Source organism: Embiotoca jacksoni, unplaced genomic scaffold (genome assembly GCF_022577435.1).
Source record: "Embiotoca jacksoni isolate LCO1_2020_lvr unplaced genomic scaffold, fEmbJac1.0.p SCAF_18, whole genome shotgun sequence".
Taxonomy (NCBI): Eukaryota; Metazoa; Chordata; class Actinopteri; family Embiotocidae; genus Embiotoca; species Embiotoca jacksoni.
In genome coordinates, this window is record NW_027185318.1 from 2,685,142 (window position 1) to 2,701,284 (window position 16,143).

The 16,143-nt window shown below is 41.8% G+C and overlaps 1 protein-coding gene across 4 annotated transcripts in view; it reads left to right on the forward strand.

Moving 5' to 3' along the window:
• Window positions 1-16,143, forward strand: part of LOC138199826 (regulator of G-protein signaling 6-like) — a 48,229-nt gene that overhangs the window by 21,190 nt on the left and 10,896 nt on the right. For all 4 annotated transcript variants that reach the window (XM_069152055.1, XM_069152056.1, XM_069152054.1 and 1 more), the window contains 8 exons: window positions 3,934-4,033; window positions 4,790-4,840; window positions 4,943-5,049; window positions 6,380-6,431; window positions 6,946-7,010; window positions 8,272-8,348; window positions 9,099-9,180; window positions 9,563-9,637. In XM_069152055.1, the coding sequence (XP_069008156.1) occupies window positions 3,934-4,033; window positions 4,790-4,840; window positions 4,943-5,049; window positions 6,380-6,431; window positions 6,946-7,010; window positions 8,272-8,348; window positions 9,099-9,180; window positions 9,563-9,637 (609 nt within the window). The remainder of the gene's footprint in view (window positions 1-3,933; window positions 4,034-4,789; window positions 4,841-4,942; window positions 5,050-6,379; window positions 6,432-6,945; window positions 7,011-8,271; window positions 8,349-9,098; window positions 9,181-9,562; window positions 9,638-16,143) is intronic.

The window sequence follows — 16,143 nt, forward strand, 5'->3', positions numbered from 1 at the left end:
TGAATGAGGGAATAAGGGAGACGTTACAGTGACCTCCATCATGTCTGGTGTCAGACATCAAAGAAATAAGATTAGACAAATTGCAGTGTTTTTCTCGAACCCTTTTGATAAGATTAAAGTACAAATTTCGTTCATCTAAGAATATACAACATACGATATCTGTGCAAAGTTCAGGCAATGAGTGATCCAGGTTTTCCAAGATTTATTCATGTTTGTTTTTACTTTTGAGGGCTACAGCACAGAAACTGTAGAGTGTGCTAGGAAAGTATAGATTATTACAATAACTGCAAAAAAAGATAAAAACAGGTTTTTCTGTCATGAGGATGAACTAGCATGGCTTCTGAGTACATTTAAAACACAAATGAATCCTTGGACGCTCCAAACGAGAGACATACAGTATACTGTATTCACACAGCTGTAAAAGCCCGACGGCTGCTCCACGTTTTTTAAGGAATGACTCAGCAAACTTGAAAACTTTTCAAACCTTCATCCACGCTTCATCTTCACCTGGCTTTCACCGACATGTCCTAATCATCTCCAGGCCAAAAACCTTTTTCTTTTTCGCCTGTCACCTGGACAGCCGCTGTTCTCCTTACAGCCTCAAATGTCTTTCAACAGTGACAAGTGTGCCCGAGTCGGCTGACGACCGCTGAATCATTAATGACACTATTACTGCCTGATCCATCTTTTAACAGCAGCGGCATCATTCCTGAAGACGGGGCCAGTTTTTAATAGCTTCCTCTCTGGCCAATTTTGGAAAAATGGGCACAGACTTTCAATTAGTAGAGGAAGCGAATGTCTCTACTTTTTACTCAGCCTGCCTACAAGAGTTCAACATGTCGCATTTTCTTGATGGTTATTTATGTCACTGATGTTCCCATTTAGACAGTTGAATTTCACTTCATTAAGTTCCAATTACAGAACCACGTTCCAGGAAGAGATATCTTGTTTTAGGCATTAGAGCGAACAGGCCTCTTCTGTTACTGATGTGGAGTTCATGTGTTTTCAGCCGGTGGCCTCGTTGTTGGTGTTGTAGTCGGCTACTTCACTTCACATTCGTACAGACTGCTGGTGCTGCTCAGGATAAGGTGGGCAGATGACAACATGCACAAACACAAAGCCATGCAGTGGGATAAATCTGTACATACATGTGCCGCAAATGCAAACTACAGTTCAGCGGCAAGATGCACGAGGTAGAGTTCTCCTGACAATCATTTCTAGAGCCTGGTGGCAAGGAGTGCTGTTATCGCCTGCAAGCAGCCATGTTCGGCTCTCAAAAACCCTCCACACCAAGCTGCAGCACCATTAGCTTGTACATCCAGGAGATAAGATGTGCACTTTCTGTAGCTGTGCCAAGTACTTCTCGTTGGCTGTCATCCTATGGGGAGATAATGAGTTCTTCTTTCTATGCTGCAATGCTCAGCCCAAGGTCCATTATTACATGAGAACAAAAGGACTTAATCCTCTCCATGTTGTTGTGTCTCAGGGGATTGGAGGAGTCCTTCAGAGTTGGATCGAGCAGTGCTGATGTCAAAGCTTTGTTTTATTTTTTTCTTGTTTTGCGTGGAAGGTTTGTCTTCAAAGGAAAGATTGTGATGTTTCACAGTGTAAATCTGTCCTGCCCCTGATTGTGCTCATGTAAAACTGTTTAGGTTCACATGTAGGCGAAAGCAGGCTCTGTCTATAACACAGGGGGCAGATGCAGCTCTCTCTACCCCCCCTCCCCCCTCCCCTCTCCAGTGAGAGATTTATCAAGAGTTGAAGCAGTAATTCTCCATAAAGGATGTTCAATAATTCACGTCAAGAAACTCTCCCAAGTTTATGGTGTGAGATTGGTAATAGTCTTGCCACGCAATTGTCTTCCTCTCTGTGCTCTGCGTTATGTGTTGTTAAATTTACATCTCTGTGTTTTTGTCGTGGATTTATGGGGCATGTTTATGAACCTTTCACTTAAAGCTTTGCCGTCGAGGATAACCACCTTGGATTGTAATGGTATTTAAGTAAATGCACTGTAGCATGCTACAGGCTACGTTTGTGTTTCTCTCCTTGCTCTCCTATATTCTCTTCTCTCTCACATTTTTGGTGGATAATCTCATTTAGGATTCACAATCCTGTAAGATTAAATATTAAGAAGTGCAGTGGGCTAATGACACATCTGATAAAAGTGATTTAGACATAGAGTCGTCTCAGCTACCAGGTAAAATACACATCATACATGGAAACCTGAATATACTGCAGATTGCATGGCCAAAATATTGGTCACATTGTGCACTTTTGAAACGTGTTTTGGAACAATCCATGGCAATAATTGTTGCACCAATTTTCTCAAAACCATAAATATCAACCCAGCACAAGTCAGTAGCATTTATTGTCTGATGCATCCATCCAACATTGGTTGAGATGTTTCAGTCTCCAGACAAAGAGACGTTGCATTCAGAGAAACACGCACGGGCCAAAGAAAAAACATACACATGAACAGGTATAATCTCTCTAGCGAGGAACTTTATTCCGCATTTTTGAGCCACAATGAAAGGAGTTCACTCACAGATCTGCTATGTTAAATGATGAATGAAGTGGAGGAAGTAGGAAAGAGAGCAGAGGGGAAAACAGGGTCCAGAAGTGTGCAGGAACGGCATGAACTAGAGTACATGCGTGATTCTGTGTGCCTGTGATCGTGACGTGTTGCGGGATGAGGAGGGAGCACGCCGTTTCCAACGGGTGTCCTTAAAATTCAGAGTGTCGAGTCAATGAGTTGAACGCTCCTAATCAGCTTTGTCATACAGTTGCAGTGCGATTGTGTATAGGCGCGTGGGTGTGTACGTGTATGAGCATTTCAGTGTGCTTACTTACTAGACAGATGCTTCGGGATCCATAAAGAATTTAATAGCCAGAGCTACAACCTCAGCGGCTGCAGTTCTGCACCGGTTGGCTGCTGATAACTCAGCTAAGTGTGCAGAATCAGAATCAACAGGGAGCTGACTGCTCGATACCCGACCCGACCACTGCTGCTCAGAAACCGTGCACTCAAGGACCTCAAGGACAAACATTGATTTTTAAAAAAGAAATACAATTTTTACGAGTTCATGGATTTATGTCCATCTGTGTGTTTTTACCTGCATGTCCATGTTCTGGAGGGACTGGACGTTTGCTTGTCTACCTCTTCTGTGTGTTTGGGGGCTGTGTCAGGCCGGGCCTAATTTTAGGCACCTAATGTGTGATGTGTTTGGTGCTGGAGCTCTGTCCGAGGTGTGATGTTTATCTCGGCCTCTGGCAATAGCTGTGACAGCCTTTTTCCAGTTGGTCAAATCTTCTGACCGGAGCACTTGTTATAGCAAAATGAATCACGGCAATCTGCAGCTAAATTAACAAGAAAATATGTGTAAGTGTTTCAGTAAACAAGTAAACCTTTTTCACCCAAAGCCATTCTGGCTTTAAGGTTTGAGCTTTAGAGAGTGGAACCTCCCACATGATGTCACTTTACATGACTATCAAAACCAGAAATGTTTCAACCCATAAATTCAACCAATTCAACTAATAATCCGACGCTACTTCGTGACATCATCAAACTGCATCTTTTGTTATTGTTTTGATTGTTTTGAGACTCCGAGCACCAGAAATTGCATATTGTGCATTTAAAGCTCGAATATGTAGAATTTCTTGTTTTGGTTACGACTTGGTGGAGTTAAACAACTTAAAAAAATGAATGTTAATGTTACTCCATGACTGCTGGATGTGAAAATCAGCTTCATCCTGTGTTCACGGGTTCTTATGCTGCCCCCAAATACCAAAATGGAGCTTTAACTTAATTGTACCTCTACTTTACGGTGTCATTGCATTAAAGAAAAAAAAAAAGAAAGCTGTTGTCTTACTCTGACTATTTCAAAGGCTGTTCTAGGAAATCTGATATCTGACTTCTGTCTTGCCTCTCCATAGATTGAAGACATAGTTACACGAATACAGGATGAGAAAGCAGGAGGTGTTGCCATCCGGACCGTCAAAAGCTTCCTCTCCAAGATCCCAAGTGTGGTATCAGGTTAGTATTTGTGTGCATGCATAATTTCTGTATATGGCTTTGAGTGAAGGCATATTGACATTTCCATATGCTGCAGCTCCTTCTGTGTTTCTTCCTCAAAACGTGCTGGTAACTGTGTGTGCGTCCTGTTGTTATACCCACCGAGGAGACTTAGGGAAAACATACGACTTCGAATCAGTAAAGCAAGTATGACCTTTTGGGCTCATTTAAATTGCTGCTGCTACGGTTGGAGGCAGATGATGTCTTTGCCGATAAGACCTCGGCCGTTGAGGAAACCGCCTGTGGTGTGACGCTGCCCTTGTCACCACCGCAGAAAAGCTGCTTTTCCTCCCTCTCTTCTCTATCTCCGTTCCTCTGCATGTATACACACTGTACTACTCTTTGTGTTTGCGCTCGTGTATGAGGTGAGTCACCGGTGTTGGACGAGGGGGTTGCTCCCTCTCTCCTTCAGCCTGTTTCTGAGTCACTCCTTCACATGGCTCCTGCGGGCCCCCGTGGCCTCACGATCTCTCTCGGCAGCCTCTGCCAAGCACAAAGATGCGGGGCCAAATGTTGTGCTGTCCAGGAGCAGAGAGAGAAAAGCCTGCAAACCTGTTAACATTATGTTCTATTTATTCCACTGCTCGGCTTTGAACAGGGGCAAATCACAAGGACTTCTCCGGAGATTATTTTCTGTTTGTAAATTTGCTGCTTTTGTGGAAAATTATAGCAGATTGTGACGCCATTTCTAACCCAGTGTCCTTCTCTGAATAACAGGGGCTGACATTGTCCAGTGGCTGATGAAAAACCTTTCCATTGAGGATCCAGGTAAGCCTGCTGAGAAATCTGTCAGAGCACGTTAAGCACAACAGCATTCACAAATTGAAGAGGAAGGCAATTTGAAACGTGCGCCTTGTCTCATGTCACCAGCTGAAGCCATCCACCTCGGGAGTTTAATCGCTGCCCACGGCTACATCTTCCCCATCTCTGACCACGTTCTGACTCTGAAAGACGACGGGACCCTTTATCGCTTTCAGGTACAGAAAGAGACGCCTCGGGACTGTGACAGATGTGTTGGGAGGTCTGTGAATACAGAATAATGAGATGATGGTAGTTTATCGGAGGGATGTGTTTATTGCGTGAAGCTAATGAGAGCAATCCCTCCTAAGCCTATTACTCATCCCACCAAGGTCGATAGTGTGAATCCCTGCTGGACGCTGCAGCGGGGAGTTGGGCTGCAGAGGAAGGCCTACGGGTCGGCCGGGCAGCTTGTCACGGGGGTGTTTTTTTTTTTTTCTTCGCCCTGTCCTCTCTAGCATGAACTTTGACAAGTCCCTCCGATGGCTACGGGCTCCACGATGACTGATTTCTGTGACGGGGCCATTAGCATCTTAATCCGGCAGCCAGCTACAGTAGGCGAGCTCCAATATGGGAAGCGCTGAGCTGGCTGCAAGCTGGCTCTGCACTTTTTACCGTCACCGGCCTTCCTCTGCTCCTCCTCCTCCTCCTCCTCCTCAGTCCACTTCTGAATACATTTACCTTCACCTCGATTGCTCAAGATTAAAAGCCATTATTGCGCCTGTGCAGGGAAGGGCAGCGTGTGTCACACTTGCTCATTCAGCGGTGCTAAAAATATTCCCTCTGATGTTGCTGTGATGCAACAGGCACACGTCATCAGAGTCCGCAGAGCATTTGAAATGAATTGGCCAGTCTGCATAGCGGTGCAACGAGAAATAGTGACAGGGGAATTTTTGATGGCTCGTCTAAAAATAGACACTATACGAGCAGAAGACCCAGATTTAATGTCTTCTGCTGTTTGTCACACGCATTCACAGTTTTGTGCCGCTCAACCTGATCCTCTCTGAGTTAAACTGACGGGGCTGAATGAGAACACGTTAACCTTTTCTGTTCCTGACGTTCAAACAAGCACGTTCATCAGCGTCAGCCCGTCGCTCTCAGGCTAGTTACCTTCATGAGAAATAGCACAAATGAAAAATGTGGTTGATAAATTCTAATTCTACCCGTTATTAAGAATGCATGATAGATGTGAGTGATTCATTATTAATGGTCTAGGGAATGAACCTTGAATGCATAATATCAGCTGCAATAGACAATTAAATATGGATAGAGAGAATATAGCTACCATTGCTCCCCAGATAGTTATGTGAAGCACATGGACGTCAAAGATAATCATCAAACAAAGAGTCCCCTTTTGTCTCTTCATGGAAGACAAGTGCAGAGGCGGCGTGGGTGGTGGAAGGAATCAGATTCCAACTCAAGAGCACAAAATATGAAAAATGTGATACTGATTATTATGATGAAATAAACAAAGTTTGTTTGTGTTTCTTTCCCGTCTGTTTTCATCAGTCTCCATATTTCTGGCCTTCAAACTGTTGGGAACCCGAGAACACAGACTATGGTGAGTCACACACTGTCTGTCAATTTTTTGCCTCTTTCTCCGAACCAGTAAGAAATCCCCAAAGCCTTCAGCTGTTTATCTCTCTCTCTCCAGAAGTGAAACACAGCTCACACTGTAGATCTGTTGTTGACAGTCTCTGAGTATTGATCCACGGGGCCATTCCCTGTAACGTATCTGGCCCTGAGGAACGCCCGCGGGAGGGAATCCAGCGGGATAAGATTAGCCTAACAAAATAAAGGGACAGTCGCTGATTCGACGACAGCTGCGGCTCTCTGTGTGGCATTTACTCAAGACTTGTTATTTCCAAAGACAACACATCGCCTGCCTGCTCCAGGAAGACATTCATTAGTGTTCGTTCACACAGCTGAGATAAAAAAAAAAAAAAAAAAAAAAAGTGCTGTTCATTGATAATATTCCTGTTTTTGTTTTATAGTTACAAAGTAAACAACCTGTCTGACAAATGGTATCGCCTCCTTCGCCTTCGCGTCTCACTGTTTTCTCTTTCCTCCTCCAGCCATTTACCTGTGCAAGCGCACCATGCAGAATAAAGCCAGGCTGGAGCTCGCTGACTATGAGGCTGTAAGTAAATTGTTATGTTGGTTTTGTGAATGTCAGGAAGCTCTTAGGTCAATGCTGTCATTGTGCATGGACCGCAACATGATGACACTCTGAATTTCCTGTTTGTTTCTGATTTTGCTGAAAAAAAAAAGAAGAAAGAAGCTAAAGCAGTGTCTTCCGGGACCCTCAAATGCCAAAATCCATTCATCCGACGAAAAAAAGGCCTTTTCAAATTGTCGAAGGCAATTTTTCCTTAGGAACACAATGCAGTCATTTACTGGCTCCAAAGTGTAAACAAAAACACGTATAGGTCTACTTGGCATCAACAGATCCATATAGTCAGAGAAGGGCATTACTGCAGTGCCGATTAGTTGTTGTTACACAATAGAAATCCGCTGCACTTTAATATTGTAAATGACTCTGCAACTATTGTCCAGCAGACTTGCTTCCTCTCCGATTCAGGTCACTTGATGCCTCTAGGCCTCATTGCTCTCACTGCTAACATGCCTGCTAGTTGGACTTTTTTTTTTCCCCCTCTCCTTGTAATCAGGTCATATACTATATCTTTGACAGATCCTTGTTTTGTTTATTAAGGACACATGATTTCAATCACAGCTTTGATATGTGCACACTATGGAGCTTCTTTTTTTTTTTTAAGAAGAAGAAAATGTATCATGTGATGCTCAAGTGCACCCATTGAACTCATGACTGTGCAATGAGACATTTTTCATTGATTAAAGACAATATTTGAAAATGCAACTTCTTTTTTTTTTAAAGCAAACATTATTTTTGATCATTGTAAAAGTCACAGTTAAACCTGGAGAACATTGGGAACATGTCTAGAATCTATGCTGTTTCTTGCAACAGGAAAATAGTTCAAAGAAAATGTTGACATACTGGGAAATATTGTATGAAAAACATATTACAACCTTTCTCAGCTTAACTAATCACTGCTTAACATATCTTGTTTAACACGTACAAAAAAACAAAGGAGGAGTTCAGGAAGTCATTTGAGTAGCTTCATATTTACTGTACAAACGTGACATATAGTGGTGTTCTTATTTAAGTCTTAGCAAAGACAGCAAATAAGTGTATTTTGTAAAGTTATACCATATACATATACAAAAACAATATACCTGTGAAACTCAGAACACTACTGAGACAGTTCTTACTGCCCGTCATCCATGTAAATGGCTAAACCGTCTGAAGGCCTTGGATTCAAACGTTTTTTTTCAAATGTCTTGAATTCTTCTCTAACACTGTGCCTGATTGGCTCCTCCAGGAGAACCTCGCCCGGCTGCAGAGGGCTTTCGCCAGGAAGTGGGAATTTATCTTCATGCAAGCTGAGGCTCAAGTCAAGTGAGTACACGTGCACACATCACAGATCACACGTCACCTCCTGGCATCGGTGTCATGCTGGCGTGACGGGCTAGATACTCGGTGAAATCAGATTTATGCATTTATTCTTGTAAATGCTGACCTTTGGCTGCATGCATGATGTTGGTGTTATTTCCCAAAGGAAGAGAACATGTATTCATGTGCAGTGTCTGTTGGGCACCAGGCCGATGCTTTTCTTATTAACAATGCTGTTTTCATGCTGTGCTTTGACTCAAGGGTTACATGCATTAAATTCAGCTGGTATTTCCCTCTGGAATTAAACACACACTTCTCCTCGACTTCTAATTTCTTTGTGAGACTGCCATCTGTTGGCTGACATGTGGAAGCACAGCAGTCGTCCTTCTTTCATTCAGTCAGGAAACAACCGTCCTTTCAAAATAAAAAAAATCAAAGTCATGTCATCTTTCAGAGGCTGCTGGTTTGTACCAGTGGGAGAGATATATAAAGCAATGAGCCTTTAATCTGAGGTGTAACAATACAAAGCAAAGGCCTATCAGTATATGTCACTAGTGTAAGAGCTGAGTGCCAAAAGAGGCAACACCATGCATTGATTACTGAAGTAAGCAGAGAGGTCAAGACCTGTGGTTTTGCCATATATATATATGTGTGTGTGTGTGTGTGTGTGTGTGTGTGTGTGTGTGTGTGTGTGTGTGTGTGTGTGTGTGTTTATATGAGCTTTATATTTGAGTGGTCTGTTTCCTCTGCTCTCAGGATCGACAGGAAGAAGGACAAGGCAGAGAGGAAGATCCTCGACAGCCAGGAGAGGGCATTCTGGGACGTCCATCGGCCTGTGGTGAGTTTCAAAGTCAGGAAAAGAAAAGAAAAAAAAACAGGAAAGAAAAAACAAAGGGTTCGATGCTGTGAGAATAGATGGAAATTAACAAAACAGAGGGAAAGAAAAGAAGGCCTGTTGTGGGAGACTATTTTGGGGTTAAACCCTGAAAACAGCAGATTCAGCTCCACACGCTGTAGAGCTGAAAGCCCTGTTTTGTTGTTGGGAACAGAATCAGGTTTGGTGCCAGTCACTTTGCATACGAGCCTTTTGTGAGTGTGGCATTGGTGAATAGAGAAAGAGCATCATATTGTGCGAGCAGGACAGGCGCAGACAATACAAGCTGCAGAAAGAGTGTTATCTGACCCAGAAACCCGCTCTGTTGTCTCCTGCTGCCTCCCAGCCGGGCTGTGTCAACACCACGGAGATGGACATCCGCAAGTGCCGAAGAGAGAGGAACCCACACCGGGTAAAAAAGGTGAGGAAAGACAAAACGCTGGTGCGTGTGCACGTTACGTTTCAAAGTCTTTAGTATTAGCTTATCACAACCACGCCACGGAAAGTGAGAAATCCTGAGGATGCCACCACTACAAATCCACAAATCCACAACTCCATGACTCTGCTTCATGTGGGAATTGTTTTTATTGCTTAGCTATGTTTTCTGTAGAATTCATTATATTGGAGGGTTGAAATATTAAATCTCTGTATTATATTGGAAAAAGTATATTTAATGTATATATGTATTTGGGTTACAAAAATACAAGTAATATATATTTTTTAACTATAAGATACTTGCATTTTATAAAATGTGAAACTAATTAAGTTACTTTTTTTTTACCTTTTCAAAAAAAAATTATAAATTACAAAATATGAATATAGACTTAAAACTAGAAGCAGTGACATGCGGGCCCTCGCATGCTGCACGTCGGAGAGCAAGCACGAGTTGCCCCCGAGTGGGAATACTTCAAATAAGTTTAAAAAAAAAAAGTAATATTATAACATGTCGTCCCAAATATGATGAAAAAAAGTCATACTATAGCATGTCGTCCAAAATATGATAAAAAAAAAAGTCATACTATAGCATGTCGTCCAACATGTGATAAAAAAAGTCATACTATAGCATGTCGTCCAAAACATCATAAAAATGTCATACTATAGCATGTCGTCTAAAATATGATAAAAAAAAGTCATACTATAGCATGTCGTCCAAAAATACGATCGAAAAGTCATACTATAGCATGTCGTCTAAATTATGATGAAAAAGTCATTCTATAGCATGTCGTCTAAATTATGATGAAAAAGTCATTCTATAGCATGTCGTCTAAAATATGATGAAAAAGTCATTCTATAGCATGTCGTCTAAAATATGATGAAAAAGTCATACTATAGCATGTCGTCGAAAATGTCATAAAAAAGTCATACTATAGCATGTCGTCGAAAATGTCATAAAAAAGTCATACTATAGCATGTCGTCCAAAATATCATAAAAAAGTCATACTATAGCATGTCGTCCAAAATATCATAAAAAAGTCATACTATAGCATGTCGTCCAAAATATGATGAAAAAGTCATACTATAGCATGTCGTCCAAAATATCATAAAAAAGTCATACTATAGCATGTCGTCCAAAATATGATGAAAAAGTCATACTATAGCATGTCGTCCAAAATGTCATAAAAAAGTCATACTATAGCATGTCGTCCAAAATATCATAAAAAAGTCATACTATAGCATGTCGTCTAAAATATGATGAAAAAGTCATACTATAGCATGTCGTCCAAAATATCATAAAAAAGTCATACTATAGCATGTCGTCTAAAATATGATGAAAAAGTCATACTATAGCATGTCGTCGAAAATGTCATAAAATAGTCATACTATAGCATGTCGTCTAAATAATGATGAAAAAGTCATACTATAGCATGTCGTCCAAAATACGATCGAAAAGTCATCCTATAGCATGTCGTCCAAAATATGCCATAAATGTCATACTATAGCATGTCGTTCAAAATATGACCAAAAAGTCATACTATAGCATGTCGTCCAAAATATGACCAAAAAGTCATGCTATAGCATGTCGTTCAAAATATGATGTCATACTTTGGACAACATGCTATGGTATGACTTTTTATCACATTTTGGACAACATTAAAGAAATATGATATCGTGCTATTTCTGACGACATGTTATAAGTATGACTTTCGTTAAAGTTAAGTTAGCCAGCAGGGTGGCGCAGCTGTCAGCGTTGCTGTCTCCCAGTCTGAAGGTCATTGGTTCAATTCCAGCCTCTGACAGTCTATGTTGAATTTGCATTCTTCTGCAAAACTAATAACTTAAAAGTCAAGTTTATCGTCCATAACATGGATGACTAACTTATGCATGTAGTCCATAATGTAAAACATTTCATTCAACAAGAATCCTCCACACACAAAGTTCCAGGCCCCCTGTCAGCGCTGGTTTGGAACTGCACCATTTTGCTGCCTTTATTGCATGCTTGTCTGACTTACATGACTTTTAAACATGTTAGGGAAGAGGGATCAACAGTGCGGTGGTTGTCACAGTTGCCTCCCAGTCAGAAGGTTCCGGGTTCGAGCCTCGCTCTGGAAATGATGACATTAACATGCAAGATGGAAAGTCACGTCAAGGGCAAGAATCGAACCTGGAACCTCCTGACTGGAAGGCGACAACACTAACCACTCCACCACAGTACCTTCTGCCATAAAATGTTTAAAAGTCATATAAGTTATGTAAGTCAGACAAACATGCAATAAAGGCCACACAACTCCGCAGTTGCTCGTGTCGTCGTCTCACTATCAGGAAGTACTCGCTTCGATCAGGGGCTTGGAACTCTGTCTGTGGTGGATTGCATGTTCTTGCTTGGAGCGTGACTTTGTCACATTTACGACTAGATGCATGATGTTTGTTTTACATCATGGACTACATGCATGATAACATGCATAAGTTAGTCGTCCATGTTATGGATGACATATTTTAATTTACTTATTACTATGCAGGAACATGCAAATTCCACATAGAAAGTCCCAGGCCGGGATCGAACCGGGGACCTCGAGATTGTGAGACGACGACACTGACAACTGCACCATTGTGCTGCACGACATAACTTCAACGGAAGTCATACTTATAGCATGTCATCCAAAATATGACCAAAAAGTCATACTGTAGCATGTCGTCCAAAATATGACCAAAAAGTCATGCTGTAGCATGTCGTTCAAAATATGATGTCATACTTTGGACAACATGCTATGGTATGACTTTTTATCACATTTTGGACAACATTAAAGAAATATGATATCGTGCTATTTCTGACGACATGTTATAAGTATGACTTTCGTTAAAGTTAAGTTAGCCAGCAGGGTGGCGCAGCTGTCAGCGTGGCTGTCTCCCAGTCTGAAGGTCATTGGTTCAATTCCAGCCTCTGACAGTCTATGTTGAATTTGCATTCTTCTGCAAAACTAATAACTTAAAAGTCAAGTTTATCGTCCATAACATGGATGACTAACTTATGCATGTAGTCCATAATGTAAAACATTTCATTCAACAAGAATCCTCCACACACAAAGTTCCAGGCCCCCTGTCAGCGCTGGCTTGGAACTGCACCATTTTGCTGTCTTTATTGCATGCTTGTCTGACTTACATGACTTTTAAACATGTTAGGGAAGAGGGATCAACAGTCAGGTGGTTGTCACAGTTGCCTCCCAGTCAGAAGGTTCCAGGTTCGAGCCTCGCTCTGGAAATGATGACATTAACATGCAAGATGGAAAGTCACGTCAAGGGCAAGAATCGAACCTGGAACCTCCTGACTGGAAGGCGACAACACTAACCACTCCACCACAGTACCTTCTGCCATAAAATGTTTAAAAGTCATATAAGTTATGTAAGTCAGACAAACATGCAATAAAGGCCACACAACTCCGCAGTTGCTCGTGTCGTCGTCTCACTATCAGGAAGTACTCGTTTCGATCAGGGGCTTGGAACTCTGTCTGTGGTGGATTGCATGTTCTTGCTTGGAGCGTGACTTTGTCACATTTACGACTAGATGCATGATGTTTGTTTTACATCATGGACTACATGCATGATAACATGCATAAGTTAGTCGTCCATGTTATGGATGACATATTTTAATTTACTTATTACTATGCAGGAACATGCAAATTCCACATAGAAAGTCCCAGGCCGGGATCGAACCGGGGACCTCGAGATTGTGAGACGACGACACTGACAACTGCACCATTGTGCTGCACGACATAACTTCAACGGAAGTCATACTTATAGCATGTCGTCCAAAATATGACCAAAAAGTCATGCTATAGCATGTCGTTCAAAATATGACCAAAAAGTCATGCTGTAGCATGTCGTTCAAAATATGATGTAATACTTTGGACAACATGCTATGGAATGACTTTTTATCACATTTTGGACAACATTAAAGAAATATGATATCGTGCTATTTCTGACGACATGTTATAAGTATGACTTTCGTTAAAGTTAAGTTAGCCAGCAGGGTGGCGCAGCTGTCAGCGTCGCTGTCTCCCAGTCTGAAGGTCATTGGTTCAATTCCAGCCTCTGACAGTCTATGCTGAATTTGCATTCTTCTGCAAAACTAATAACTTAAAAGTCAAGTTTATCGTCCATAACATGGATGACTAACTTATGCATGTAGTCCATAATGTAAAACATTTCATTCAACAAGAATCCTCCACACACAAAGTTCCAGGCCCCCTGTCAGCGCTGGCTTGGAACTGCACCATTTTGCTGTCTTTATTGCATGCTTGTCTGACTTACATGACTTTTAAACATGTTAGGGAAGAGGGATCAACAGTGAGGTGGTTGTCACAGTTGCCTCCCAGTCAGAAGGTTCCAGGTTCGAGCCTCGCTCTGGAAATGATGACATTAACATGCAAGATGGAAAGTCACGTCAAGGGCAAGAATCGAACCTGGAACCTCCTGACTGGAAGGCGACAACACTAACCACTCCACCACAGTACCTTCTGCCATAAAATGTTTAAAAGTCATATAAGTTATGTAAGTCAGACAAACATGCAATAAAGGCCACACAACTCCGCAGTTGCTCGTGTCGTCGTCTCACTATCAGGAAGTACTCGTTTCGATCAGGGGCTTGGAACTCTGTCTGTGGTGGATTGCATGTTCTTGCTTGGAGCGTGACTTTGTCACATTTACGACTAGATGCATGATGTTTGTTTTACATCATGGACTACATGCATGATAACATGCATAAGTTAGTCGTCCATGTTATGGATGACATATTTTAATTTACTTATTACTATGCAGGAACATGCAAATTCCACATAGAAAGTCCCAGGCCGGGATCGAACCGGGGACCTCGAGATTGTGAGACGACGACACTGACAACTGCACCATTGTGCTGCACGACATAACTTCAACGGAAGTCATACTTATAGCATGTCGTCCAAAATATGACCAAAAAGTCATGCTATAGCATGTCGTTCAAAATATGACCAAAAAGTCATGCTGTAGCATGTCGTTCAAAATATGATGTAATACTTTGGACAACATGCTATGGAATGACTTTTTATCACATTTTGGACAACATTAAAGAAATATGATATCGTGCTATTTCTGACGACATGTTATAAGTATGACTTTCGTTAAAGTTAAGTTAGCCAGCAGGGTGGCGCAGCTGTCAGCGTTGCTGTCTCCCAGTCTGAAGGTCATTGGTTCAATTCCAGCCTCTGACAGTCTATGTTGAATTTGCATTCTTCTGCAAAACTAATAACTTAAAAGTCAAGTTTATCGTCCATGACATGGATGACTAACTTATGCATGTAGTCCATAATGTAAAACATTTCATTCAACAAGAATCCTCCACACACAAAGTTCCAGGCCCCCTGTCAGCGCTGGCTTGGAACTGCACCATTTTGCTGTCTTTATTGCATGCTTGTCTGACTTACATGACTTTTAAACATGTTAGGGAAGAGGGATCAACAGTGAGGTGGTTGTCACAGTTGCCTCCCAGTCAGAAGGTTCCAGGTTCGAGCCTCGCTCTGGAAATGATGACATTAACATGCAAGATGGAAAGTCACGTCAAGGGCAAGAATCGAACCTGGAACCTCCTGACTGGAAGGCGACAACACTAACCACTCCACCACGGTACCTTCTGCCATAAAATGTTTAAAAGTCATATAAGTTATGTAAGTCAGACAAACATGCAATAAAGGCCACACAACTCCGCAGTTGCTCGTGTCGTCGTCTCACTATCAGGAAGTACTCGTTTCGATCAGGGGCTTGGAACTCTGTCTGTGGTGGATTGCATGTTCTTGCTTGGAGCGTGACTTTGTCACATTTACGACTAGATGCATGATGTTTGTTTTACATCATGGACTACATGCATGATAACATGCATAAGTTAGTCGTCCATGTTATGGATGACATATTTTAATTTACTTATTACTATGCAGGAACATGCAAATTCCACATAGAAAGTCCCAGGCCGGGATCGAACCGGGGACCTCGAGATTGTGAGACGACGACACTGACAACTGCACCATTGTGCTGCACGACATAACTTCAACGGAAGTCATACTTATAGCATGTCGTCCAAAATATGACCAAAAAGTCATACTATAGCATGTCGTCCAAAATATGACCAAAAAGTCATGCTGTAGCATGTCGTTCAAAATATGATGTCATACTTTGGACAACATGCTATGGTATGACTCTTTATCACATTTTGGACAACATTAAAGAAATATGATATCGTGCTATTTCTGACGACATGTTATAAGTATGACTTTCGTTAAAGTTAAGTTAGCCAGCAGGGTGGCGCAGCTGTCAGCGTCGCTGTCTCCCAGTCTGAAGGTCATTGGTTCAATTCCAGCCTCTGACAGTCTATGCTGAATTTGCATTCTTCTGCAAAACTAATAACTTAAAAGTCAAGTTTATCGTCCATAACATGGATGACTAACTTATGCATGTAGTCCATAA